Source organism: Bombus bifarius, unplaced genomic scaffold, assembly GCF_011952205.1.
Source record: "Bombus bifarius isolate JDL3187 unplaced genomic scaffold, Bbif_JDL3187 scf7180000007966, whole genome shotgun sequence".
Taxonomy (NCBI): domain Eukaryota; kingdom Metazoa; phylum Arthropoda; class Insecta; order Hymenoptera; family Apidae; genus Bombus; species Bombus bifarius.
This window is the reverse complement of record NW_022884352.1, coordinates 4,217,795-4,244,047: the sequence shown is the minus strand read 5'-3', so window position 1 is coordinate 4,244,047 and position 26,253 is coordinate 4,217,795. Positions and strand designations below refer to the sequence as shown.

The window sequence follows — 26,253 nt, the reverse complement described above, 5'->3', positions numbered from 1 at the left end:
GCAACGTTTCAAAGTTTAATTTAAGCGATACGACAACTCGAACAATTTTCATCTGCACTTTCCGAAAATGTTCGAAGAGTAACAGGACGTTGTTGATAGCAGAAGCATCTTGTTACCGAAATGTAAAAGCTCGAGATTTCTCGATATCGTAAATATTCTCGATCTTCAACTTTCGAAATCTTGTTCGACTAATTCCATAAACACGAGTTCTCGCGCGCGAGTAATCCTTTCTTGGGCCAATTTTACGGCTAATTATCGCGGTTGATAAATGCAGGATGTCGAATGAATGGTAAGATCGCGCAAAAACGGGCGTGTTACCGCGCTGCACGCTATTATCGGGCGCGTCGAGCGACGATCAAAAGGGATTACACAAAAGATTACAAGAAGAGCGGCGCAATGTCGTAAACGCGCGTCACACGCGGGAGTAAACTTCCGACTGAGGTAATTTCCGGTCGCAGCGCGCGCCGTCACCTTTTGTCAGGCGTGAGCGAGCTATGGAATTGCGATTGAAAAGCTCTCAAGGCCGCGGTTTGTTCACGTATACCCGATTACGCGTTCAAACGTTTTACGTAACACGCGTGCCTTTTTTATGCTCGTCTATCACAGTTCAATTAAATAATTCTGTGCATCTCTCGTAACAGAAATATCGTGGATGTTGTTGGATTATTTGAAAAATTCCCAGCAAGATTGTATGCTATAGTTACATATTAATACATAAATTACACGTTGTAAGTACAGCAATTTTTTTCTACTGAAATACGAATAATTGGATATCTATACATTTTGCCCATTTTTCTTCGAAATGTAAAGTTTTTGTTTCTTATCGAAAAATGATATCTTTTTTTGTCGATTGGCATTAAAAAAATAATTGTTTACAGTTGACGTCAAATATATATGGGATTGGCAACTAAGTGATTGCGGATTTTGTCAATACCATCTATTGACAAAATGTAAACTCTTTCTCTCTTATCGAAAAATAATATCTGTTTTTGTCGATTGGCGTTAAAAAATAATTGTCTACAGTTGTCAATCCAATACAATATACGCAACGTGATAAGATCGACAGGCTGTTAGAAAGCTGCGAATTTTCCAGGTAATCCAATAATTCCATTTACTAACAGTCAGTTACACGTGTAACACTTGCTCCTAGGAAAAGCTCGAGGTATGTTTCTCACCCTTGCTGTTTCCCTGTCACCCCAAATGTAAGTCACAGATCGGATGTTTTTAAAGCGAAATGTACCTGTTCATTTGCCTAGTTATGGACAAATAACTGCGCAGACATTCGCAATGAGAATATCAAAGTACCAAATAGTCACTAAACCGCGAAATTCTGTAAATCACAAAGAAATATTTATCTACAATTTTCTTTCACTTAATCTACTCATTTGAACTATTTTATTATGAAATATATTATTCTATCAACAGAAATGTTCACACTCGTACATTTCTGTATCCTGAAGTAATAATATTACAATGATATTTGGCTTATTCTTCGTTAGATATCGTTTCTCGATATCTTTCGTCCCTTCGCACCATATTTTTTTATTTTTCCCTAATTACATTCCTCGATATTCACTTTTATACGACGTACGTAGATTTAGTATGAATTTTGTCAAAAGTTTCGGATAAAATTCGACGTTATCTAAAACACCAGGCAACATTTGCGTTCTGCAGAAAACCACGGAGAACGAATCAATATTCTCGTCGACGCTTAGTCCACCTTCGACCATGTTACCCTGCTATGGCGTCGCGACGCTTGCCGACTAAAAGCTACGAAAGCTCGTTAAGTTCTCGGAGACGTTCTTCCCTTAGGTCAGCCGGCGTATCTTCATACAACCCTGGTAAAACAACGAAGGTGGAAAGCTCTCCTAACTTTTGGGATGGGTAACACGGAGAAGCGGCGAGTCAACGAAAACTGCGACGCTTTCGAAGGAAACGCGACTGTTCGTAAAAAAAAAAAAAAAAAAAATATTGGTCCAAGTTTTCGAATAAATTCCCTTCGTATCGATCGAGGTTTTTCAGCGAATTTGCAAGCGTGGAGATTGCATTTGCCTATTTGTAGATTCAGGTGAAATATTATCGTCTTTTATAGGTTTCCCGGGAGAAAGAGGAAAAGTCGTTGAAGAGTTTAAGATGTATTGGAATAAAGGTTTATGATTCGAGTTTCATGTAACCGTGGAGGTTATTCGAATTGTTACTGGTGGATAGGAAAATTTGTAGTAGGAAGCTTTTCCCAATGCTTCGTTTTCCGTCTAGTGTGAAGTATAATTTGTTGGGAAGGGGAATGTGTTGTTACGTATACAGCCTCAAAGCAGCAGAAACGCATATATTTAGCATGGTAATATGATCTTTAGACATACAATAGGCGAGTTACGTATTGTGAAAACACTTGTTTTAATTACGTACTTTATCGATTATATGACACAATTTCCACTATAATTTAGCGAGTAGCAAGTAACAAGTAAGCAGAGAAATAATTAATTTATACGTATAAGCTACTCGACATAAATTTACAATAAAAGTATCGAACAGAAGCAAACAGAAGCTTCAAAAGTAGCGACTATCAATACATGCGTTTTCGATAGCCTAACATATTTTATGATACCATAGCATATTATTTGACTTGTTTCCTCGTTTTTTTAAATTTTTCTTTACTCCAACAAAATCACACGATATTTTCCATTTTTACCCTACTACGTTAAAGACCAACATCGTCTCGCTATGCATATACGTATAAATATACCACACAACTCTAATCATCTCACACAAACGCTAACACAACTTTCACACCCTCGAGTCTCAACCAATCCAAATTATCTATCGCAACTTCACCCCACTCGATTCCATCGACTCTCTACGAGTCTCAGCGCGCACACTCATCGGCCGTGGGCGTTCCTCGCGTCGCCCAGGGTGCTTCCCACCCGCGCTATATCTAAAATTAACCCCGAGCAGCGTCGCGACGCCGACAACCTCTCTCTGCGCTTTGTTCTCCTGCTCCAATTCCTCGCCGTAACGACGCTCGTCGCGACGCTCTGTAGGAGACGCCAAGGATCCTTTCGTCGACTGTTGTTCTCCTGGCCGTGGAGGACGTCGCAGCGCGGCCTCTGACAACGTTTATCTGCTTCTCGGCCCTCGTCCACAACGCGGAAAGCTTCCTGGAACGCGGAAAGCTCGATGAAAAGCTATCGCCTAGACAAAGCTACGCTAGCCTCCACGTTCAACGTGTTCCCCTGTTCCGATGGTACGTCAGACGACGTCTTCCGTTTGACGGGCAGCTTCGTCAGACGTTGTCGAGACTGACGTTTTCATCCGACGCGTTTATAGTCGCCGGATAAAGCGTCGCGAGCCTAGGGCGCCGCTGAGCTTTCTCAGGGGCGCTTTCTCCGTAACGTGCTTCTTCCACAGCTTCTGACTAGCATCCTAGGGTATATCCTAGGGGAATCGTCCGAGTTCTCGTCGTACGATGCTTACGTTCTTTTTATTGTTCGCGATATAAGTCGCGTGCAGCCCCAAGAATCCCCAGGCCTGGCTGTGTCGCTGTTCGAACAGTATCGATCGAGAGTTTTTTGTTTTGGCAATTTTTTCCAGTGTTCCGCTGCATATAGGGCTCTGCTAGGGGATCGGTGTGTTGCGGTGTTCTGTGTGGGTGGGCGGTCGTGTCTCTTTTGGGAAATATTGATCTGACTTTGTTGCGATTGCGGCCTGGTTTATCGCGGATGCTGCGCGGTATTTCGAAACGCGATGCGAGCGGTCTTTTTGCTCGCCGGGTTTATCGAAGTTCGTCTAAAAATAGGTTTTACCAGGTACGCGTTCGATTAATGAGCTGTTGGTTGCTTTATGTATGAAGTGCTTGGAAGTGGAATTCAATTTTAATAAATTTACGGGAGAATATAGAGAGTTATTACGAATATATCGTTTGTTGCGTTTTATACTTTTCTATGAGATTACCTGATGTTCATTTCTACAGTTTCTACAGTTGAATCCGCACAGTTGACTTTGAACGTTAGTGGAAAGAAGCTTTCGGAGGTTGGTTTCTTGCCAGACATCGATCAGTAGTTCGAAGACCGATGGCTGTGTATGAAGTGGCTGCTTCTACTTGCATCTTCTGTGACGTTTAAGTTTCTACTATTCAATCGCATCTTTAGGTTAATCAATTTCGTCTTTTTTGAATTATTTATTGCAGTAACATTTCTTCTTTCGTCTCCTTCTATTAAAAATTACAAAATGCAATTTTATTAAAATATAATAATGAAATTATTTGTTATATTTAAGTATTAAATAATTACATTTCGATATACTAACATACATGAATGAACTTGTAATTTTACTCATAGAACACACTTACTCTGTTTTATAAGAAAAGAATTAGGTCTATGCATTTATCTATTTTTACCATACTACTTTAATTAAAATTATCTGTACATAAAATCTATATTTAGTTACTTGTTAGTATACTGCTATTAATATCGCCGTTACTAAACGAGTTGATATCACATCTAAAACTGTATCTCAAGGGTCCGTTACCAATCATCGTCTTTATTATAATTATCTAGACAAAGTATATTTACTTATAAGTTATACATGGAAAGTTCTATTAATAAAGTTGATTTCAAAAGTAAATCGTAACTCGCCAGCGTACATTTAATCTTAGTTCACCGTCACTTTTAATTATAGTTATCTATATAAGAAACTCTTTAATTACACATTCAACTGTTTTAATTACACATCTGAAGAGATCAGTTACATATCCTACATTATAATTTATGGATTAATTACCAATATCAATTCACGGTCATCTTTAATTATAATCACATATCTGTACGAACAATAATGAAAAATCACAGATCTATAATCCAGCTATTAAATAATATCACAACCAAAGAACTTAGCTTCATATCCAAAGCCGTGAGTCGATGATTAATAAAGAATCTCACTTCACCAACCTCGATTTACGATCGTCTTTAATTATAACTACATATCTATACGACCTATAATTACAAATCACAAATCAATAATCCTACTATTAATAACGTCATAACCAAAGAGGGTAGTTTCACCTGCAGATCCGTAAGTCAGTGATTAATAATCAATTTCACTTCAGCAATCTCGAATTACGATCGTCTTTAATTATAACTACGTATCTATACGACCTATAATTACAAATCGCAGATCAATAATCCGACTATTAATAATATCATAACCAAAGAACTTAGCTTCATATCCAAAGCCCTAAGTCGATGATTAATAATCAATCTCACTTCACCGACCTCGATTTAACATCGTCTTTAATTATAGCTACATATCTATACGAACTGTAGTTACAAATCACAGATATTAATAATCACATCATAACCAGAGAGCTTAGTTTCATCTTCAAAGCTGTAAGTCAATGATTAATAATCAGTGTCACTTCGGCAAGTCCTCCACCTAAACCCAGACGCATTGGAGAAGAGCCAACTAACTCGCATCGGAGTCTGGTCTCCTGGCATAGCGTCGCGATGCCCGAGGACTGGCGCCACAAGACGTCGTCCACTACGTCGGCGTCGGCCAGCGTCGCGGCGCCGAGTCCTCGAGCTTCGTCGCGTTTCTGTTAGCCGGTTCGCGAAACTCGTTGTGACCGAGCCGCGACAAGCGGTGAGCGACAGGTGGGCAGCTCTCATCGGGATCATCGACACGTCGACCCTTTGCAAACGTCGACATGATGTTTCGATCGTCTACTGACCGACGTAACGTCTTTCAGCTTAGGATATCGCGTTGTTCGGGGCGAAGGGTGCGAGCACACCTGTGCGACCACGATCACGCAGGTCGAGAGACGAGCTGGCGCCGCACCAGGCGCCCATCATGTGATGTCGGCATCCCGACGCTGCAACCCTTCTTCAGGAACGTGCACGAGAATATTTGAGCCCCTTAGCTTCTGTTCTTTCCTCGGTTCTTTGCATTTTTCATTTCAACGATTTTATTTTGCAAACGTTTTCACGTATTTCGACAGCCTCCTTGGTTCTTAGGATTTTTCATTTTGAAGATTTTATTTTGCGATTTTCTGCTTATTTTGGGTGTTGTTGGTCGATGAATTTTCGATTCGTGCGGTGTTAATTAAACCGCTGTTAGGTATGATATATCGTATCATATTTTCTCATTTCTTACGCATATCTCAAATTAAAATCTGCCAACACAGATCGTATGTTCGTGTATCGATTATTTTTCAAGAATTTTCTCTCGCTCGTTGTATATTTGTCAGTACTATTTTATATAACGGTTTACTTCGAAGCACAACTAGATTTTCAATGAAATTAATCGATAAAAATATTCTAACAAATATATTCACGAACATTCTGTACGAACAACGATCAATTTTTAATGCGCTTCCTTTGTCGAAGTAACATCATTGGCAGATAAATTGTAGCGGACTTGCGCAGCATTTCCAATCGAAGCCAACATTTTTGCCATTGGCGTCGCACGTAAGAATTTTTTACCAGGATCGTATGAAACATATAAAGGGAATGCTTAGAAAGTAGACAGCAGGAAAATTGCTTTATCGTTCAAAGAAGCCTTATGAGTTCCTGCCTTTCTGTCGGAACAAAGGATAAAGAGGGAAGTAGTACAAGAACGTCATGGACAGACACAGTACCTCGGTCGACTTCTTCTATCGCTCGCGTATGCGTATAACGTAACTAATTTATTTTTAATTATTTATTACAGTAGTTTATCTAAATTTATAGGCAATGTATATCTAGTGCGATATTAGAATTAAACATCGTATTTATGTGTTTCATCAAAATATATATTACTAGGTTTACTATAATTATTATATTTTAAATAACTATGCTATTAATCTCAATTAGATACATCAAATTAACAACTACGTACTTTACATATGTTTATTAAAAACTTATGAGTCTTTCACGTCATTTATCATCGTTTTACGTCAATTATCTGTTGCGTTATAAACTTCAGCAAGAAATTACATATTCCCAGATAATCGAACCAACGCTAACGTTTTCAAATCAATTTTCATCCGAAACTCACCTAATAATCACAATTTTTCTTAATTGCTACGTTGAGATGGAAACAATACAAATACGTTAATTGTCAAAATGTTATGGTTTTAAGGTAGTCCAAGAAGAACTAAGAATATCGATCCATAAGTTACAATTATCAGGTTGAAGAAAATTGAAAATTATTAATTTTGAGACACTTAACGCCGTGTGCAGCTCGAAATAACGCGATAACGTTTGTAACGTTATATTTATAACGTTTAAGGACGTTCAGATCCTCGTAATAGCAGCTAACCTTCCATAAATCACATTTCTTTTATTTATGAGGCAAATAATTATAATTAATCGAAGCTCCTCAATATAATCACTCAACGTGTCTGTGATGTAGGTCAGGTAGATGAAAGGAAGTTTAAAAAGCAAGTAGCACGGAAAAGCATAATTACGCAAGTAGGTAATTACACAATGAGTAAATGATTGCTATCAGTGTAGTAAAAAATATCTTATATGAAGGTTACTATATAATGCTGGCGCAAATTGTTTTCACTTTAGCTGATCATTATTTTACTCAATAAGCTTGATGAATTTCTGCCATGATATTTTACATTAGTGTTCCTTGTTTAATTTCCCAAATCTTGTGTTCTCTATATTTAACACACACAATCCAATACTGGCATTCCACATTCTACATTACCTAACCTATACGACTAGATTCCTTCTTTATATTCCTCGCCCTCTATCCCAAGCCACGTATCCTATTTTCCATTTAATTCTATTTTAATTCCATTTTTTAAATCAAACGCAGGAAAACTACTCTGGAAATTGCCCACGCACAGCCCACAAAGGAAATTCGGGAAATCAGAATCTAAGGGAGAATAACCACTTCCCGCGAACGAGATACACGCACCTAGAAAATGAAATTCCTTAAAAGAAATTTCCCACGGATTTATCATTCCTACTTTTACAATGTAATTATCGTACAAGCATTGCTTTAAAATTATTCCAAATTAACAGTCGCGTTTCTTACGACATTTAATATAAAATTAGTCGTCTGAAACATAAATGCAGAACACAGAATATATTAAATTGTAGCTTGTTAGTGAATAATTGCCATCGATGGTCTTATTCCCCAACCAGCGATATCATTCACAGTATCGAAAACAGGGTGTCGATCTGGGCGTGTCACGCCGCCCTATCAGGAGAACACGTGGCAGTTATATCGGTCCTGGCTGCCAATAACAAAACGTAACGAAAGCCACGGTCGACACAAAGGAACAACGAACCACCACAGCTCTATGCATATTCACGAAACGAGGGTGGAAGAAGGACGGACGAACGATACAGGTTGCAATCGTCCCCGCAGTGTATAGAAGCGTGGTCACGCATCCACGAACGCGTATTGGTTGTTTCGACAGGAAAGCGAGCATCCGAACGATTGTCCACCCCCTGCTGGGGGTGGCAGGGTCGTTCGTCAAGATATTTCCTCGACGAGGTTCTCGGTGGCGATTCCTTTTCGTCGGTAAGGAAAAAAGGGAGGAAAGCGAGACGATTTCAGAGAGCTTTCGGTAAGACGAAGCACCCAGGCGGTTGCTTGCGAGCAGCCCCCGTTATCAGGCTCGCAGAAAGGCAGCTGTGGTCGACGGCGCCGGCGCCTACTCGTGCGCGGCCACCGAAAAAGCGCGGGCGTCGCGACGCCCGATTCGGAGAACAGAACGCGTTGCGTGTTGCAAGAGGAGATTCTGTTGGCACGGTGGGGGATTTGAATGGAAATAGAAACAGCGTATTTTTAGGGCGACGCGGAGAAGCACACACGCTGCGGCGAATATCTTACGCCGTGAGTTGAATTTGATTTAGTTCGTAATTATCACGCCAGTCTGATTAGTATTCGGGAATAAATGGTTCGAATTAATGCTAGTTTAAATTTATCGCACGCGAGTAAATGTAAATGTTGGAATATCTAATGACGTTTGAAATCGTCTAGTTGCGTTACATTAAGCACTTGCGTATCGAATTATGTTTTAATACGGCACGTTAATTACTAATCGTAGCAGTTAAAAAAAGGATTTTCGTAATAGAGTACACGGGTAAAGCTAAACAACATGCGAATACAATTAGAGAGTTGTATAATGTACAAATAAATGTTACATGGAAATTATATATTGGTATATCATTGCTATATAAATTGATGAGAAACAGACCGTGTCAAACTATGATAAACTCGTGCAATGTGCAAATAGATTTTGCACGCAAGTTACGTCTCGGCACATATAGTGTAAAACGAATTGGGTTAGGTTTAATCTCTGAAAAAAACTAAAATACCAGCGAAAAAAAGAGACGGAAGAAGGAGGATGAAAAATCTGCAAAATATATATATCATTGGACAGTAAGCGAGCAGGATTTGTTTTTTCATTTGAATGTCGGCCGTCGTGCCGGGTTAATCGACTTTTCAAGAGCAGGCGCAAAAAATTGCACGCGAGTCGGCTTCCAGGAGCTTAACAAACATAATGGGAGCCCAGAACGAGTTCTCAATTCGTGCAGAGCTCAGTTTCATTTTCTAATTATCCGCTCCATCCGTTTTACCCTTACATTTCTTTCTCTCTCTCTCTTTTTTACATGTAGCGATGGGATTAAGTTCGATGCAAATACTTACAAATCCGAATCAAGCCCAACATCCAAGATTTGCTTCATCAGATTGCAATACAATGTCATTAGGTGGCATTGACAAAATCTACAATCACTTAGTTGCCAATCCATCTATCTGTCGATTCGTTACATTTATTAGCTCCGCAAGTTCGTTCATCGTATCTTGGCGAAGTATTCGCAATCTTCACAAGCTGTTTTCCAACCTCGGGACGAGCACTCGCAACTTTCGGAAATCTGCTTACGGGCACGTCGACGCTAAACTATTGGATTGGCAACTGAGCGATTTCATTTCTCAAAGTATTCGTACAGGGCCCGAGTCTGTTGCGTTGAAGTTCGAATCTTCTTGAAAGTAACCGATTCTTTCTTTCCAAATAACACAGACTTCTCGAATCCAACGTTCAAGTTCGCTGCTTGCGCTATTACCAGTTGCTTGCGCCCATCGCTATTTATATTAATTATCGCGTCTCTTATATTCTCGTATTCCTTCGACAGTGTATCTTCCTTGCTATTTGCTCGCCAGCCAACCCTGCACCACGGGAGCCTTATAATAAATACAAATTAAACGATATATTTCAAGGAACAATTAGCTTCGGGGAAGTGGGCCGTTTCGAAGCGACGAGGCAGTGATTGCTCGGTTCGTCCTCTCCTTTTTAGGGCCGGCAAGGAATTTATGTTGGCAACGTATCGACAGTAAAGGACATAATTGGAGGCAGTTTGCGCAGACCTCATCGCTAACTGACGCACGGTCTTCTGCAAGTATAGCCGCGTTCAATTATCGATGCACGATGATGTTCGTGTTATTCGCCGGTCTTCGAGGAGATGTCTCCTCGATAGCTGTCTGCTGCATTTCTTCAGGGTTTCTCGTCCTGGTTCTGTCTTGTCTTTCGTAGATTGATGGAAATTTATTGTCGAGGAACGAACAGGCTAACTCGCATCTTCTCTTCTTTTAATTAGAAAATTTCTTTTGAGGTAGTCGTTGGGTAGAGCTCGAAATTGGCTTCGAAAGGCTAATCTCAAATTTTGAGAAAAATTAATTTCGAGTATGAGAGACCCTCGCGTAAAATCTGCGATCTTAACGCAGCGATGTACGTCGGATTTGAAACAAAGGATTGCCGTTTCAGTTAACTTCGCTAGCCGATCTAATATTCTGTTCTCCAGTTACGGTCATTTGTATCAACCATCGACTTTTTACAATAAATACAAATGACGTTGAAAATTATTGTTAATATTTTCACAGTATCGTAAATTGGTAAATTAAAAGACTAAATCCTACTCGTTTCCAATTACATTCCTTTTCTACGATTAAATAATTTGAATAGTCAAATTGAAATTTTTACTAGCGTCGAAGCTTTTCTATCTAATCTTTCTCCAAATAGTTTCGAAACTATCTCTCTTCTTATACCTGAATCATTATCCTTGCAAGAGTACGGAATTCTAGTCCAATTAATCAGCTTATCGAATATCTCGGTCACTTATCATGTTTTTCTACGTCATCAGCAGGTGTCCTAAGCCAATAAATACTTACAACAATTCTCCATTTAACTATTCATTCCGCTGTTATCCAATTCTCCTCTTACACAAAACCGATAAATGGATTGCCTGTTTCACCAAGGAATCGTAAACGCTTCGACCAGACAGTCAGAGTTCTACTGCCCAATAGATACTTTTTAAATATCGATATAATTTACGAAGTATTTGCTCGTTGACTCTTCCTCCAAATGCTATTTGGTGTCCATGGTTCACAGTCGCAACACGAGTTATTATTCTTCCAAAATAATGCTACTTATCACTGTTTGTTATTATCGTCGTTGCTACGTGTGTTATACGGACATGTTGTCAGCCGCCAAAGTGGCATAAAGTAAGGAGATCAGCAACACACGACGCGTCATATAGTTTTCCTGTGGCCTTCGCATGAAGTGTAATTAAAATTCGTCATTGGCATCTGAGTGATTGCGGGCTTTGTCAGTACCATCTAATGACAAAATCCGCAATCACTTAGTTGCCAACCCAATAGTTCCATCAGTGTTGAAGTGGTCACCACTTCTAAGAAAACTCTACATCTTTTTAGTTGTCTTTAGTTTGTCTTTGTTTAGATCTTTTAGTCTCAAGCACTGAAGCCATCGACAGCGTTAGACGATAGACGAAGGCAGACCATAGACGGTAGACAGGCGACGATGGCTTCGGGGTTTTCAGTTGTAGGGTAACGCTGTTAGCGTGCGAATCGGGACCAGCTCAAATTATATCCCTACTTGTGCTTACACTTCTGTATTAAAATATATGTCGGAGATGAAAATGGTATGTTGGGAAAACCCCCAATACCCTAGTCCAGACTTTTACTATAGCTACACTTAAGTAATAAAAGTAAGAAATAGTTTTAATGTTCCAATCTGACTTTATGACGATGGATTCGGGCTCGAAGTGACATAGCCACGGTCACGGAAGGGACGTGTACCTGACAGAGGTATGGAATGATTATATGGCTCTCCTTAAAAACAAAGATTGACCCGAGAAGTGAGGACAGGAATATATAACTGCAGTTTCATTTGTATTACGAGTTAGTTAGTTAGTTAGTCGTTGGACGAATTGCTAATTGAGTTATCCGAATCGTGTATCACGTTGGTACTCGTCATCCCGTGGACCGTGGATTCGTTATCGAACCTGAATTCATTGTCACCATCATCTCGACCATCCTATCGCCGTTACTCGTAGCCTCTTGTGGTGTCCACGTTTGTACCGATAAATATTAACTACATCCGCAACGGTAAATGCCAAAATGCCAACCTGACTCCGACATATATTCTCTACTTTACGATTTATCCGTGCGTTCCTCTGTTAACTACGTCTAATCACCTCAACAATCGGAAATAACAGATAAACCGACGTATCTGAGCCGAAGTGTACAGAAGAACTAGTCTGACTAGAAAACGACGACTCTACTTTGCCAAAGGAGAACGATGCTGAATTTTACCAATGATGCGACCTTGGCAAGAGTCGCGATCATTCCGTGAACGACGAGTCGGACGTTTGGGACAGCACCAGGTCTGATTACGGCTCGTGTTATAACTATAAAATTGATATCGCTTGTAATTTCGAGTCGTTACAGTCGGCCAGCAGGAACGAGGATACTAGATTATTATAAGTTCCGTGATTACAGGCCTGAGGGCGCAAGTGTGCCGTTGTTGGCGATCGGCGCCATCACGAACGCCTTTACGAGCGTTAATGAGCCACATTGCATTCCCATTTTTTCACCCCTTCCTCGTTCCATTCTTCTCATCTCCTCCTTCTTCCTTTCCCTCTCTTTCTATTTTTCCCTTTCTCTCCTCTTCGTCTCGCGTTCCTCCCTTGCAACGCTACAGGCTGCTTAGTCGATGCCAGTCAGTGCTTAGATCATTTTGGAACTAGGTTACGCTGTCTAGAAAAGTAATCGAAAGCTGTGGAGATTTTCAGATTCGTTAATTGGCCAAAAAGATGGCCGGAATGCGTGGAACAGGCCGATTTACGCATTCAAATGAGGATGTAAGCGAGGTTTTTAGTTAGGCGCGTCGGCCCAGTCGCCATAAATTAGCGCCTCCAATGTCTTCTTCATTTTGGGTCCTGAGAAAAGGGTTTCGGAAGAGATACGCTCTCTTTGGTAGGCAATATTAAGCGGTTTAAATTGATTCCCCCTTTTTCCTCTATTTCCTTTCAGAAAGATCCACGTGTTTCTGAAAAACGCTATTTCAGCGTTCGTTAAGAGCAGATAACTTATCTTCTTTAACGTGATTCCATAATTTACGTAACGAGAAACTCGCTGGCGCGATGTAATTCTCTGAGAATACGTTGTCGTTGCACGTGAATTTTTATATGGGGAAAGTGGTATTTTATAAGCATGTTTATTCTCAGCGTATTAATATTGCTCTTGTACCCTGTCATTTTGCGTTATTTCTTCTTTAAATTATTCCTCTCATTGTTTAATCCTCTCTATAAATTCGACGTTTATCGTGAAATATTTCATCCGAATTACCGTAGAAAATTGTCTCTGGAACGTTTGATCGAACGGTTTATCAATTTCGATTAAGTCGTCTCATAAAAGTTCCCTTTCTCGCGCGTGAAATTCTCTTTATTCGTAGGATTCGTAGGCAAGTACGAAGGTCGATAGGAAGATAAAAATTGACGTAACGTGAAAGGAAGAATATTTTACATAAGGAACATGCAGCATAATACATAGCACCGAAACGTAATATATAACAACACTGAAGTATAGCGAAATAAATTATAGTGTCACCGAAACGAGCGGTTTCAAAACTTTGAAGGAAAAAAAAAACGAATAAAAGGAATAGATAATTGCGAGCCTCTTGTTTGAGGTTTTAGCGTTAGCCGTATCATCATCGGGTTGTTTCCGCGGCATAAAAATTAGAACCCCGCCGTAAGCCCCTTGATACGTAACCAAATTGCATCGTAATTATTCCAACCACCGCTCACGTATCCTGCACCGCCATAAAAATCACCATCCACATTTCCATCTACACTCCATAATTCACAAAAAGAGAAAGAAGGGAATTAAACGGGTGTTCTTTTCTTTAGACAGGTAGCCGCGGGTTATGTTTTAGAAATGAGTAGCAATAAAACAATAAATATAAAGCACCGGGGCATTTTCGGCATTTCTTAATTAAGCCTCCGCCTCGTTATTTCATATTCTTCCTTCCTCTCCTTTTTTCTTTTTTTTTTTTTTTTACTTTTCTCCGCAATATCCGATTACTCTTTGCTTCCTCTCCAATACTCTATTATCACCGTAATATAATACGATAATATGAAATGCAGCAGCGTGGTTCGCTATCGTTGCATATTAGCCGAGAGTGTTTTTAATAAATTAATTAAACCGTTTTCTCGAACGATATTAAGAAATCTCGATCGAACGGAAGAAAATATACGAACACGTGTTCGACGATCGGGATAAAACCCCAAAGAGCAATTGGTACGAGAATCGATGAAAGAGCCTTCGGAGAGAGAAATGTCCATTACCTCGACCACCGCAGAAAGCAGCTCTTAAGAGAAACAAAAAGGGCGAAAAATCCAAGAAGGGGAGAGAAATGAGGAGATATGAAAGGACACGGCCGAAGCTTGGAAAAAAAAGGATTGAAAAAAGAGAGAAAAAAGGAGAATCAAGGGTGACGAGTATCGGTAGGATGAAATTTCCCCTGTCCTACTGCCCCTCACCCTCCGTCCTTCGAGCATCGTGGCAGAAGGGACAAGAAGAAAGAGCAAAAAGCGGAGGCCGCGCGCCGTGCACACGCACGCACACGACTCGTACGCGCGTGTTACAGGTGGCACGCGTGATACGCGCGCGCGTCCAGGCGCGGGAAACTTTGCTCGCGATTCGTATCGAACTTGCATCCTTGCGCGTGTTTTAATACGAGGAATATCCTAGTTTCCTGTCGAAATAGTAGTCGAACTGGAGTAGAAAAAACATATGGAAGAAATAACACTGTTGCCAAATAATTTATTCGCCAAATATCTTATCACGTCTGATAAGGATAGGAAATAAAGCGCGATAAATAATATCTACGTGATATAAACAATATATACCGAGGACTATTTTTAATTTGACTGCATAAAATGTATAAATACGTACACTACGTATGGCGGATATCATAATCGTTAACGCTATGTTCTCCAGATATCGTTATCGTTTCTCTTTTCTTCTCTCGAAACGCAATGCTGAACTTTTATGAAATTCGAGATTTATGCGATGAAATTACGAAGTTGGCTACCAAGTAACAAGCATCGTGTATCTCTTAGCTCTCTTCGATCTTACGTATCGTTTGACAAGCCTACGCGTTAAGTCAACGTCCTTCTCGATCTGTACCGACTCGCAAGAAACTCGCGAAAGCCTCAAGGATCTCGTTTAATTTCTTTCGTTTCCTACCGTCATTCACCGTGAACTCATATTCAAGTATTCCAGACCACACAAGCGAATACACAGCCATGTAGAACGTGCAACCAGTTTACCTTACCGAGCCTACTTCATCACGCGTTTTGCTCGTGAATGATGCATCACGGTACACAAAGAGCAGCAACATCATTTCGTGATGTATCACTTATGGTAAAGTCGTTTCGACTTCGCTTCGTCGCTTACCATGCACCTGGTGATCAATGCATTAATAACCCTCTTTTCATCGAACTCATTTTATCCGACTACCGGCTTTGTAATACAGTCGCACATTGTAGTTAAACCACATTAATTCTCTGTGTTCGGAATAAGCGACTGCGCTGTTGCTGCCGTGATTCTTCTTATTCTATTTCTTCGTACTTTCCAGCAGACAATCTCTTCTTTAGCAAATTTTAGTAACTTTAGATTGACCCATTAACATCGGTACATCGTAAAGTGCACTGTATCTTCACTGTTCAGAGTACGTGCTCTGAGCTTTAATTTTCATATTACGCGCTTTATTATTTTACGTGTTGATCGTTTCGAGAGCGAATTTTCTCTTAAAGTTTGAAGAAGAAGGTTTTTAATAACAGAAAATTTTAACGACGTTATATTGGTCCATTGATATTGGTAGGTCCTTAAATGCGATGATTATTTGTTTACAATGACAGATTGTGGATCTTCAGAATGAGTGACAAAATGATTTTCATATTATCTTCTTCTTATACCAACGTAGTTTGTTTTCTGCAATTCAATTTGGAATTTATTACTATTTACGTTCTTTCTAGGACGAATATATTCAAGGAAGTAAATAATTTATTTTTATGAAGTAGAATCTTGACACTGTATAGAAATGGAAGTTAAATTAACTATCGGTCTTCTCGTCTATCAAGAAACTATTATTTACTACTATTATTAATCTACTGTTATTAATATTCATAGACATAGAGGTGTGTTGTTGCAGTTGCATCAAAGAAGGGGAGAGGGAAATGTAGATTTTTTGGAACGACGTAATGTTATACTATGCGCACGAAGGAGATTGCACGCAAGATTGCTCTGAATATGTTCAGTGCAGGCACACGTGCTGATTTATATGCAAATCATACGTAGCCAATGAATCATTGGATTTTTTTTCAATTCGCCGACTTGTATTTATTAGCGCAGCTGAGAAAACACAATTTGAAAAACGTACCTTCTGAAAGAAATTCAACAGCTGTCTTACTACCAAGCTTTCAAATTTACTCCCAAGAAGAAAGACACGGTAAATCCAAAAACCTGGCCGACTAACGCAACTTTAAATACATACATACATAGAATATTGAAAGTAAACATTTTAAAGACTACGTTTTAACAATATCTATCGAAATACATCGTGCATTTCAAGTCGAGTGGATGCAAGAGGAACGACCATCTACGACGAGTATTCTCAAACAGTAAAAACAAATATTACGTGCCGATCTGTCGAAACAAACACCAACCCCGAGTGATTAGAATCAGCCTAAAGCTGGAAAAATTCTCTGAAACACCATCCACGAGGTTGCCCAATCTTCCTTTATGTACCTCATCCACCCACTTATCACTCACAGACTATTTATCTTTGTCCAGGTTGCCCCTCGCCAACTCCACTCTGCTTCTTCTAATCTCCGCATATTTTCTCGTTCGCGAGGCACATCCGTTTCCCACAGGTTTTCCCCTTTCCTTTATCCACGGCTATCTCGCTTCCTGTGGCCAGCAGGGATACCGATGATTTTTAGCACCATTCCATTCGGTCCCTTTTTATCAGGCTGCTGCTGGCTGGCGTCGCGTCCGCGGTTAGAGGCCGCTGTTGCTCGCCTCCAATTTTTCCATTTCTTTGGCCATTCATTTCCCTGCTCTGTTTGGCCGGTTGGCTCGGCTTCTTTCCCTCCTTGATCGGGCCGGTTAGGTTCGTTCCTCTGCCGTGTCTTCCCCGGCCATTTCGTTCCCTCTTCCCCTCGAACCCGCGGCGAACCAGGCCCTCCACACTCTCTGACTGACTCTCGAGCGCACCTGCCGCCGGTTCCCACACTCGTTGCCCTCGCGCCGGACGTGACGTCATCGCGTAGCCCCCTCTTCAAGGAGGATCTGACGCGGGTCGGCAGCAGCGTGGTTCGGTGCCGATTTGCTGCCGCGTGTACACGCCGCAGCGATTCGATCGTGTCGATGATCGAGCTGTGCAGAGATAGCGCAGTGTGCAGAGGTCGCGCGCGACCACGGCACACGCACAGCCGCACGCACTACGGCACGCCGCGCGCTTCTTCTCTGGCGGCGCGCACGTTAATCGCCAATGACACCGTCATCGCGCGTGCACCGCGCGGTAGACGCGACCGCCGCCGCGCGGTGCCGTTTTTGCGCCACCGCACACCGCGGCATGCGCTCGGCAAAAATCGAAACGATCGTTGTTCGATGATATCACGAAAGCTTGGTACATTAGGTCGTCCGGAAAGTTTCTTTCGTTTTATAAGGAAATAATGGACGTACATTTTCTGTTTTATATTATTTCATCGAATCACGTACGGTCCATTCTGTTCTATCAAGATGAAGATCACAACGTTCTATAGATTAGGTTTCGTTTTTGTATGAAGATGAATCGTTGTAAATGACGTGTCTGTAAGAGAAAGACACTTTCCGGACAACCTAATAGTTTCGCGAAAAATCGCCAGAGGATTGGCGAACGTCGTATGCGCATGAAAATCGAATCGTTTGCAAGTTAGATCACTCGTTCGTCGTCTTGTTTTCCAATTCTTGTCGAGTAGTGTTGTAATAGCTTAACACTGACCTCGCCAGACTCAGCAAATGGCCGGTTCGAAATTCAATTTCAAATTTTACTTTCGTTTGCCATTCCTTTCGTTCGCCTAACTTCGTGTAAATTCTTATATCGACGAAAATTGAGAAATTGATCAGTCGGATAATGCAAGAATCTACATAGAGCTAGGTGAACGAAAGAAATAACAAGAAATGTAGAATTTTATTTGCAATATTTTTTAATTCGCTCGTTTTATGCGTTTTTCTATCTCTGTTCCGAATCTTCTGTGCACCGTAGATATTCGTCGCGTTGGCTACTTGCAGATTGGACGTTTATTTTCGAGATACGGAGAAACGAGATGTTGGAAATTTGTAGTTGATTCGATTTTCATCATTTTGTCTGTTTTCATTGTTTTGTTAATAGCGTACGTTACACAGGCGCTACGAAACAAACGCTACAAATAATAACACTGCGACATCCATAAAACCTGGTTTTCATCGCGACGTCGTAATAATTGAAAACATTTAATCAGAAAATAAGAAGTTGTGATTCTTTCATCAAATATTAACATCGAAAATCAAAGAAATCGCGCATACGTACTTCGCTTGGACACAGAGCCGTCGATTATCGGCGTGAGACACGAAAAACACGCGCATAAATTCGCATAAATTATCACGTACACTCTGCCGCAAAAGTATCTCCTCCGCCTGAATATTTCGTACGTAATATTTTATATTCAGATTTCAGTTCTAAATTTAACGGAAATATGGCTATTAGAAGATCTGCGAAAGAAGTTTCGCAATTTGAAAATTCTAAAATACGGATGTCGAAAGATCGAGAGAAGCTTGGAAATAACAAAGTTCGAAGATACGCACGTTAGAAGATTGAAAAGAGTTTGAAAGCTTGGGAATATCGATATTGGACGATCGAAGCGAGTTGAAAAATTGGAAAACCTGTACGTTAAACGAGATCTAATTTCCTAAGACGACCTTCCTTAGATGTAACAACAGTGTCCTATCGAAAAATGCACAGCAGGTGCACGGTGCGCGCACGTACTCGTCACTGGACGAGAGATCCAGCGAGAACAATCGGTTTGCCCTTTCGATCGAGATCGAGGGGAGATCAAGGTTGCGACGTCAATGGGAGCGCACCCGAGACTGATCCGAATATTCGTGGTGTGTTTTTTGCGATCTGGCTGGCGCAATATCTCGGTTGACATGAATATGCATCCGGTAGCCGTTTCGAAAGACGATCGTGGTACGATTACTCCAAGAGATTAATTCCCCCAATTAATATCTTAACGCGGGTACTTGTTGCGATGGTTAATTAATGCTAAATTTAATAGCTCGATCGGTGGGTGGTCGCTAGCGTTACATGTATGTTGAATCAAAAATTAATTAACTCGTTTAGTTGCAAGTATTTCTTCAATTGTATCGAATAATTTTATTTTGTAAATTATTTTAGAGAAATATTTATTTATTTTACCCTTTTGGAAAAATAGTTAAGAATTTTATCTGGGACAAATGCATTCGCCATTTAATTATTATAAATATTATATCTTGCGCGGTCCGTGCGGAAAATCGAGTGTAAAATGATGGATTATTATTGTTTATTGTTTAATCGCGATAATGTTGGTGTATTAAAAATTATTACAAGTTTCGTTTGAGAAGTAAATCTATGTGATCTGCGATGATTCTTTCTTACGTTTAATCGAGTTAGTTTTGCATCCCATCGAACATTGATTTCTTTTCTTCCTCTTTATCGTACGAATAACGAAGAGGATAAAAGAAACCGGAGCAACTGGTTGCACAGCACGATCAATAATAATTTTCTTCATCCTTCGTTATGATATTTCATTTTCTCTATCGATCTTTCATGCGGTTCTGCATCCATAGATCGTAGAGCATAGCGTGTATCATATCCGGGAAGTAAGTGCAACGACTCTTTCTTACATTGAATCAGGTTACTTTGTACCGCATCGCAGATTCACTTCGTTCCTTTCTCTTTATCATACGAACAACCATCACTCCTTCTTTCGAGAAGATCCTCTTGTCGAATGACAAGAGCATTTATGCAGCTGCCATCGCATTTCGGATAGTTTCACAATTTTTATACAAGTCGATGTTACATAGAATTTATTGTTGTGTTTAAAAAATAAAAAAAATAAAAAAAACAGACAACTTGGATCAACATGGAAGAGATAATTTTGCCTTTCGTTGTGTTGAATTTTCACACAGAAAATCTCAAGAGTCAGGAGAGAGAGAAATTTGGAGAAAAGAAGAATTTCAAGAAGCACGTTGGAGAATCTAGAAAGAAGAAACAGCGTGAGGAATTCAAGAAGAAAATAAAACGTTCTCCGTCCGAGGAAAAAGTCGAGATCCGAGGAAGAAAGGAAGAGCCTAAAGGCCAAAGAAGAAACAATCTCGAGAATTCGTATATTCGACGTTCAGTTTGCTGTCATACGACAAGTCCGTCGAACTATGCCGATGATATTCGCGTAATTCGCGTTATCGGGACGAGTAATCGTATTATAAAAATAATTATTTAAATCGCTTATAACGAGACTACAACGTGATCCAGGTATCCTGTAGCAGGATTTATAAAAACAGTCAGATCAAGCCATAAAACGTTCACACTTAAAACGAACGTAAAACGAACATAAACCGGACGTTTTCAAGATGCCGTGCGCTATCTGCATTAACCACGTAGCCAGATACTTTTTAGCGCTAACGTAGCCGCAAATTAATGCGGCACGGATGACCGTGCATTTTCAACGATGGCCATGATTCCACCTTCCATCTTTCTCGCCTTAAGTGACATTTTATTTGCTCTTTATCCATTTCATCGGCACGAATTGATTTTACCCTTACGATCGATCGTGCCAGCGATCAATTTCTCCATCGATCGCCAGCATAGTGGATCTTTTGCGAATAAGACAGGCTTTCGCCTGTAATACCCCGTTGTTTCTTCTTTTTCCATCGTAAACGCGTACAGCAGACACGGAATATCGAGCAAAAAGGATCCGCAGCTTGTTCGACAGGGTGCAAATCCTCGATGTCACGACGAGACGTGCAATTAGATCACCGATAATTTGCAATTACCAGGACTTTTCTAAACGATCGATGATGCAAGAGAGTATCGATCGATGGAAAACTTTAAGTCGATAACTTCATCGGCCAATAAATACGCGTATCCATGTGCTTTATTATGAGTATCAGTTTAAAACGCTTTGACTGTCACGCGGAAATCACGCGTTTCGCTGAGAACGCCACGGCGGTATTTTTATTATTCGAAGCATATAATGGCAAAATAATAATAAATTGACGATGTAAGACGACATTCTTCCTCGATCGACCGTTTATCTTATTGGTGGTCACGGGTGACCACCGTGGCGCCTTGGTAACAGTCGATAGCGACGTATTATAACGAGGCTTCGTTTATTTCAACAAACCATTAGCATTGGTTATTTCGTCGTATGCAAAACGTGCAGAATATATCGTTGAAACGCGTAGAAGATATTGGTAAACGGTATTTGCTCGTTCTCTATATAATAGCAAGGTATGTGCACACTTCTAACTTCGATTATACGATTATAAAGCAGCATCTACGATTATTTTCCAAGCTGTGTTTATAATAATATTCGTAGATTAGCCCTCAAAGATATGGATGCAGACACAGTGCGCCGTTAGATGCAAGATTCGTTCTCATTTTTTTTTATCGATGTTCTAATAAAAATGTTTAATCGTTCAATGGGGTACTTTTTACTTCAAAGTGTCTTCTATTTATCGGTTGTATTCAAAATGCCCTAACTGTCAATTTTCATAGAATTTTTACAGTTGTAAGAAGTTCAAGCGCTCCAACGTCCAACGTGACAGTTAAAGTGTTAACGTACGGATATTTGTATCAAAACAAATAAATTTTAGTTTTATTTTTCAAACGTTTACAGTTATCGAATTTTTCTATAACATATAGTATAGTGGAAATCATCGTCTGTTCCTTCTGTGAAAATTATCACATGGTTCTAACGTCGACGGATATTTCCGAGGTATTTAAGCTGATCAATGGACGAGAAACTTGCGTCACATTCTGTACACAGTTTTCGTTTATTACACAACCAAGTAGCTGAAAGATATCGAAGAATTTCGAAAGTAAGATTTCGTCAACGCGAAAATTGTATATTAACCTTTGCACTTCTACGTCGAGTGCGACTCGACGTCAGTTTTTATCTCAGGAGCTGCTTTGTCGAGTTCCACACAGTGCACCGTTGGATGCAAGATTTGTTCTCATTTTTTTTTTTTATCGATGTTCTAATAAAAATGTTTAATCGTTCAATGGGGTACTTTTTATTCCAAAGTATCTTCTATTTATCGGTTATATTGAAAATACCCTAACTGTCAATTTTCATAGAATTTTTACAATTGTAAGAAGTTCATGGTCACCAAAGACTAACGCTGTAGTCAAAGTGTTAGTAATAATAACAAATTCTCGTTTGACAAAGACACGTCTTTGTGGCTACTGATACGGTATTTTTCCCGAGATTGCAGACAACATAGCGTGCAGAGATCTGTTTCTTCCTTTTTTTGTATTTCAATCGAAGAAACGACCAGGTTGATTATCATTGAACGTACGTATTCACTGGTCGATCGATTATTAACTTTTCTCTAAATAATAATACTTGTTTCGACGAACTGTCTAACGTGCTGTGTGCTTTAATTTGCCCGACTTATTTTGTTGAGATTGAAAATACAACAGCTGTGCCAGATAAGGGACAAAAGTAGTGGATTAAATAGTGGATTTAAATTTTGAAAATGTTATCAACGCGTGATCGTGAATAATTGAATGGACGCGGCACGCGCGTCGATAACAGCGAACGTATCAAACGGAAGTAGAATTAGAATTTCATCAGAAGTCATTAAGCGTGTAGCGTGAAACGAAATTTGCGGAAACGCATTTGGAAAATAAAGTTATCGAAAGAATCGCGAGAATTACAGCTCGAGTGAGGAATCCCAAGACCACCCATCAAATCCTCGTAAGCTAATTGCAAAGTTCCTCTAATCGTCAACGCGCTACCGATAATCATCGATTTCACGGGACAGCTAAGAACACGACACGGATGGTTGGCATAGCGAGAAAATTGTATGGTAGAAAAATTAACGCTAGGTAATTGCTCGTCGCTGTATTTTTACGTTGTTTCATGTGCGTCCATTTTCATGTAAACGCTAGAGCAACGCTGTTCCTGGTAGTTGCCTTTAGGCCAATGTCGTCCGGATACCTGCACCTTAGGCGATTTCGTGTGCTTGGCTTAGCGTGCGAAAAGAGAAGATTCGAAGAGAAATTGTCAGTATAATCGCCGGTAAAATGTTTCTAAAGCCTTGAATGGTTATCTCGAATCTTATTATATTATAACGAATATTTTCTTTTATTTATGGGCTTAGAATCGCCTCAACATCTAAGGCGATCAAAATCGCTAAACTGAAAATTGCGATCATAACCGATACAAAATGACGAGGATATAAATGGAAATAGCGCATATATTAAATTGAACTTAATGTATTAAATTGTTGGAAAAGTTTCTTTCGTTTTATGAGGAAATTATGGACGCACAATGTTTTTTGTTTTACATTATTTTGTCGAATTACGTACGATCGATTTTGTTCTGTTGTGATAATCATTTCACAGACTTGGTTTCACGTTTGTACGAAGGTGCATTGTTGTAAAGGCCCACGCTTGCGAAAGAAAGACATTTTTCGGGCAGCCCAGTAGAAAATTCAATGAAAGGAAAATTTGAAAGTTATTATAGAGGAAAGATATTTTTATGCTTTAATATTTAATTTGGCGAAAATTTGCTTGTTGGAATAAACAAGCGCGTAATTATCTCAAAGTACCATCCAGTCAAATAAGACGACGTACCATTTTTACCAATTCATTCTTCAAATATTTTATTCGAATGACCCCCAGATCTGATAAACGGCACGTGTTTTACGCGATTCGTGAAAACCAAGTATTCCCATTTATACGCACGCTACAGTTTCTGTGCCATTTTTCTCGGATGTAACATTTTTCATGCAATTTCCCGTAAATTAAACTAAAAATACACGTCAATATCGCTACCATAACGATAACAGCCTGATAACGAGCTGCTAATATTTCTATTATACGTCTTATTAATATTCCATACACGCTTATTACAACAAATTACCTTTTCTTCCCGAATATGGCTGATAATGGTCGCGGATAGGATAAAATTTAATGGAAGATTCGGGCAAATCGTTTTCAATTTCGAAGAAACGTTCGATATGCGCCAATTTAGTAATATAATTTCCCTTTTCGTTCTTATCTCGCTTGTAAAACGAAAGAACGATACACAGAAACGAGAGTAGCCCCTTTTGCTCGTGAGCGAGGCTCGACCAACCATTGCCTTCAGCTTTACGGTTCCAGACGCTAGGGATTTTGATAAATTGCGTGGTTCCAGCGAATACGCGTTCTTCATTCTTCTTCATTTTTCAGAAATATTGCTGCTGGTATATAATTACGACACTCGGATGGATAATTTAGCAAGCTGTTTTAATCTGGAAATGTTATTGGATTGGCAACTAAGTGATTGCGCACTTTTTCGTTAGGTGGTATCGATAAAATCCGCAATCACTTAGTTGCCAACGCAATATTTTTTGCGTTTGAGTTGCAAGCAGCTCTACCGTGCTGTTTGGATTTTGTGCTGAAAAGTCCCAGTACATTTCAATGCTACGAACGACTGACGATATTTTGTATTTCATTGTTATCTTCTCAATAATTTTGATTGAAGAAAATTTGACATATTTACAAATTAACGATTTTACACGAAAAAAGAAGTCGAAAATATAGAATAAAAATTTTTTTTTTAATTTTTCCATGGAGACAACGATCTACAGTGAGATCCGTTATAACGTACCGCACGCGTACCGAGCCAACATTCAAAGTCGATTTTCTCGAAAACAAAGCCTCGAACGACAAATTTTTATTTTATATTTTCGACTTCTTTTTTCGCGTAGAATCACCCCTTTCCGCTTGTACTACCAGTTACCAACCACCCTGTATAATAACATAGGCGTGTTTCATAAAAATAACGAATATTAAGACCACTGCCACTCAAACGGTTGAAACGTGAACAATCTTTCTATTTATTAAAACAAAGATAAGATCGATATATGAAAATAAGATCGAAGAATGGAAAGAAGATTGAAGTGTAAAAACTGGAGGATAGGAACGTAATTAACTGGCAAAGAGCAGCAGGAACGAACGAATTCCTTAAAGAAGGCAATCACGAGTTTCCATAACCATCGAACGAGCGTCGATTTGTAAAGCTTTAATTAATCGGCCGAGGATGATTGCCCGTAGATCGATTATAATACTCGATTCGAAGAATAGAACCGGTTCCATGGCTAATTATTAGCCACGAGAAACGTGGATTGTTTTATGGCGTTGCCAAACATGCTGTGATAATTACAAGAAACAATACGTGACGGCGTAAATTTTAATTGCAAAGAAAATAATCTCTCTAGTTTCTTCCTTCCACTCGTTTTCTTTCGTTTCGTCGTCGAGCTATTTCTGTTACACCGCGTTTCCTCGTCACAAGTTCTCATCGCAAATTCTCAAAATTGGTTCTGTTAGCGTGTGGCGCGTGGATCGTCAACGGTGCGTGTTTGCGATTAACGAGCACCGATTATAAACGCAGTTTAAGACAACAAGGATATTATTCTTCGTTATGCTACATGCTGTTAGAGTGATATTTTATCTCGAGAATGTTGAAACCAGCCTTCAAAGTAGGAAGAACAAAAATGTCCATTTTGCGGAATTTCAGCAACTCGAACATTTCTTTACCAAGTCAGTGCTTTCATAAAGCGTCGATTGAGAATTCGTTTATGTGGAAATCTATCGCGCGAATCAAAGATTATAGCAGCGTGTCTTAA

General features: G+C 39.7%; 2 protein-coding genes and 1 long non-coding RNA gene across 5 annotated transcripts in view; 1 reads left to right on the top strand and 2 right to left on the bottom strand.

The window, feature by feature from the left end:
* Positions 1–26,253, top strand: part of LOC117213028 (tubulin polyglutamylase TTLL4-like) — a 238,013-nt gene that overhangs the window by 159,715 nt on the left and 52,045 nt on the right. The window lies entirely within an intron of this gene.
* On the bottom strand, positions 2,309–4,201 carry LOC117213479. Its single transcript, XM_033458893.1, has 2 exons — positions 3,949–4,201; positions 2,309–3,155 (listed from the first exon to the last, which is right to left on the bottom strand). The coding sequence occupies exons 1-2, from the start codon at positions 4,044–4,046 to the stop codon at positions 2,939–2,941; spliced, it is 315 nt and encodes a 104-aa protein (XP_033314784.1). The 5' UTR covers positions 4,047–4,201; the 3' UTR covers positions 2,309–2,938.
* LOC117213547 lies at positions 4,385–5,991 on the bottom strand. The gene is made up of 2 exons (XR_004488681.1): positions 4,640–5,991; positions 4,385–4,549 (listed from the first exon to the last, which is right to left on the bottom strand). It is a non-coding gene; the product is annotated as an uncharacterized LOC117213547 (long non-coding RNA).

Bases quoted from the DNA above. Each gene is read 5' to 3' on its own strand.
- LOC117213479 (XM_033458893.1), bottom strand. From the start codon at position 4,046: ATGTCTGGCAAGAAACCAACCTCCGAAAGCTTCTTTCCACTAACGTTC. The intron at 3,156-3,948 runs GTAATCTCATAG...TCCGCGTTCCAG, and splicing joins ACTGTAGAAATGAACATCAG to GAAGCTTTCCGCGTTGTGGA.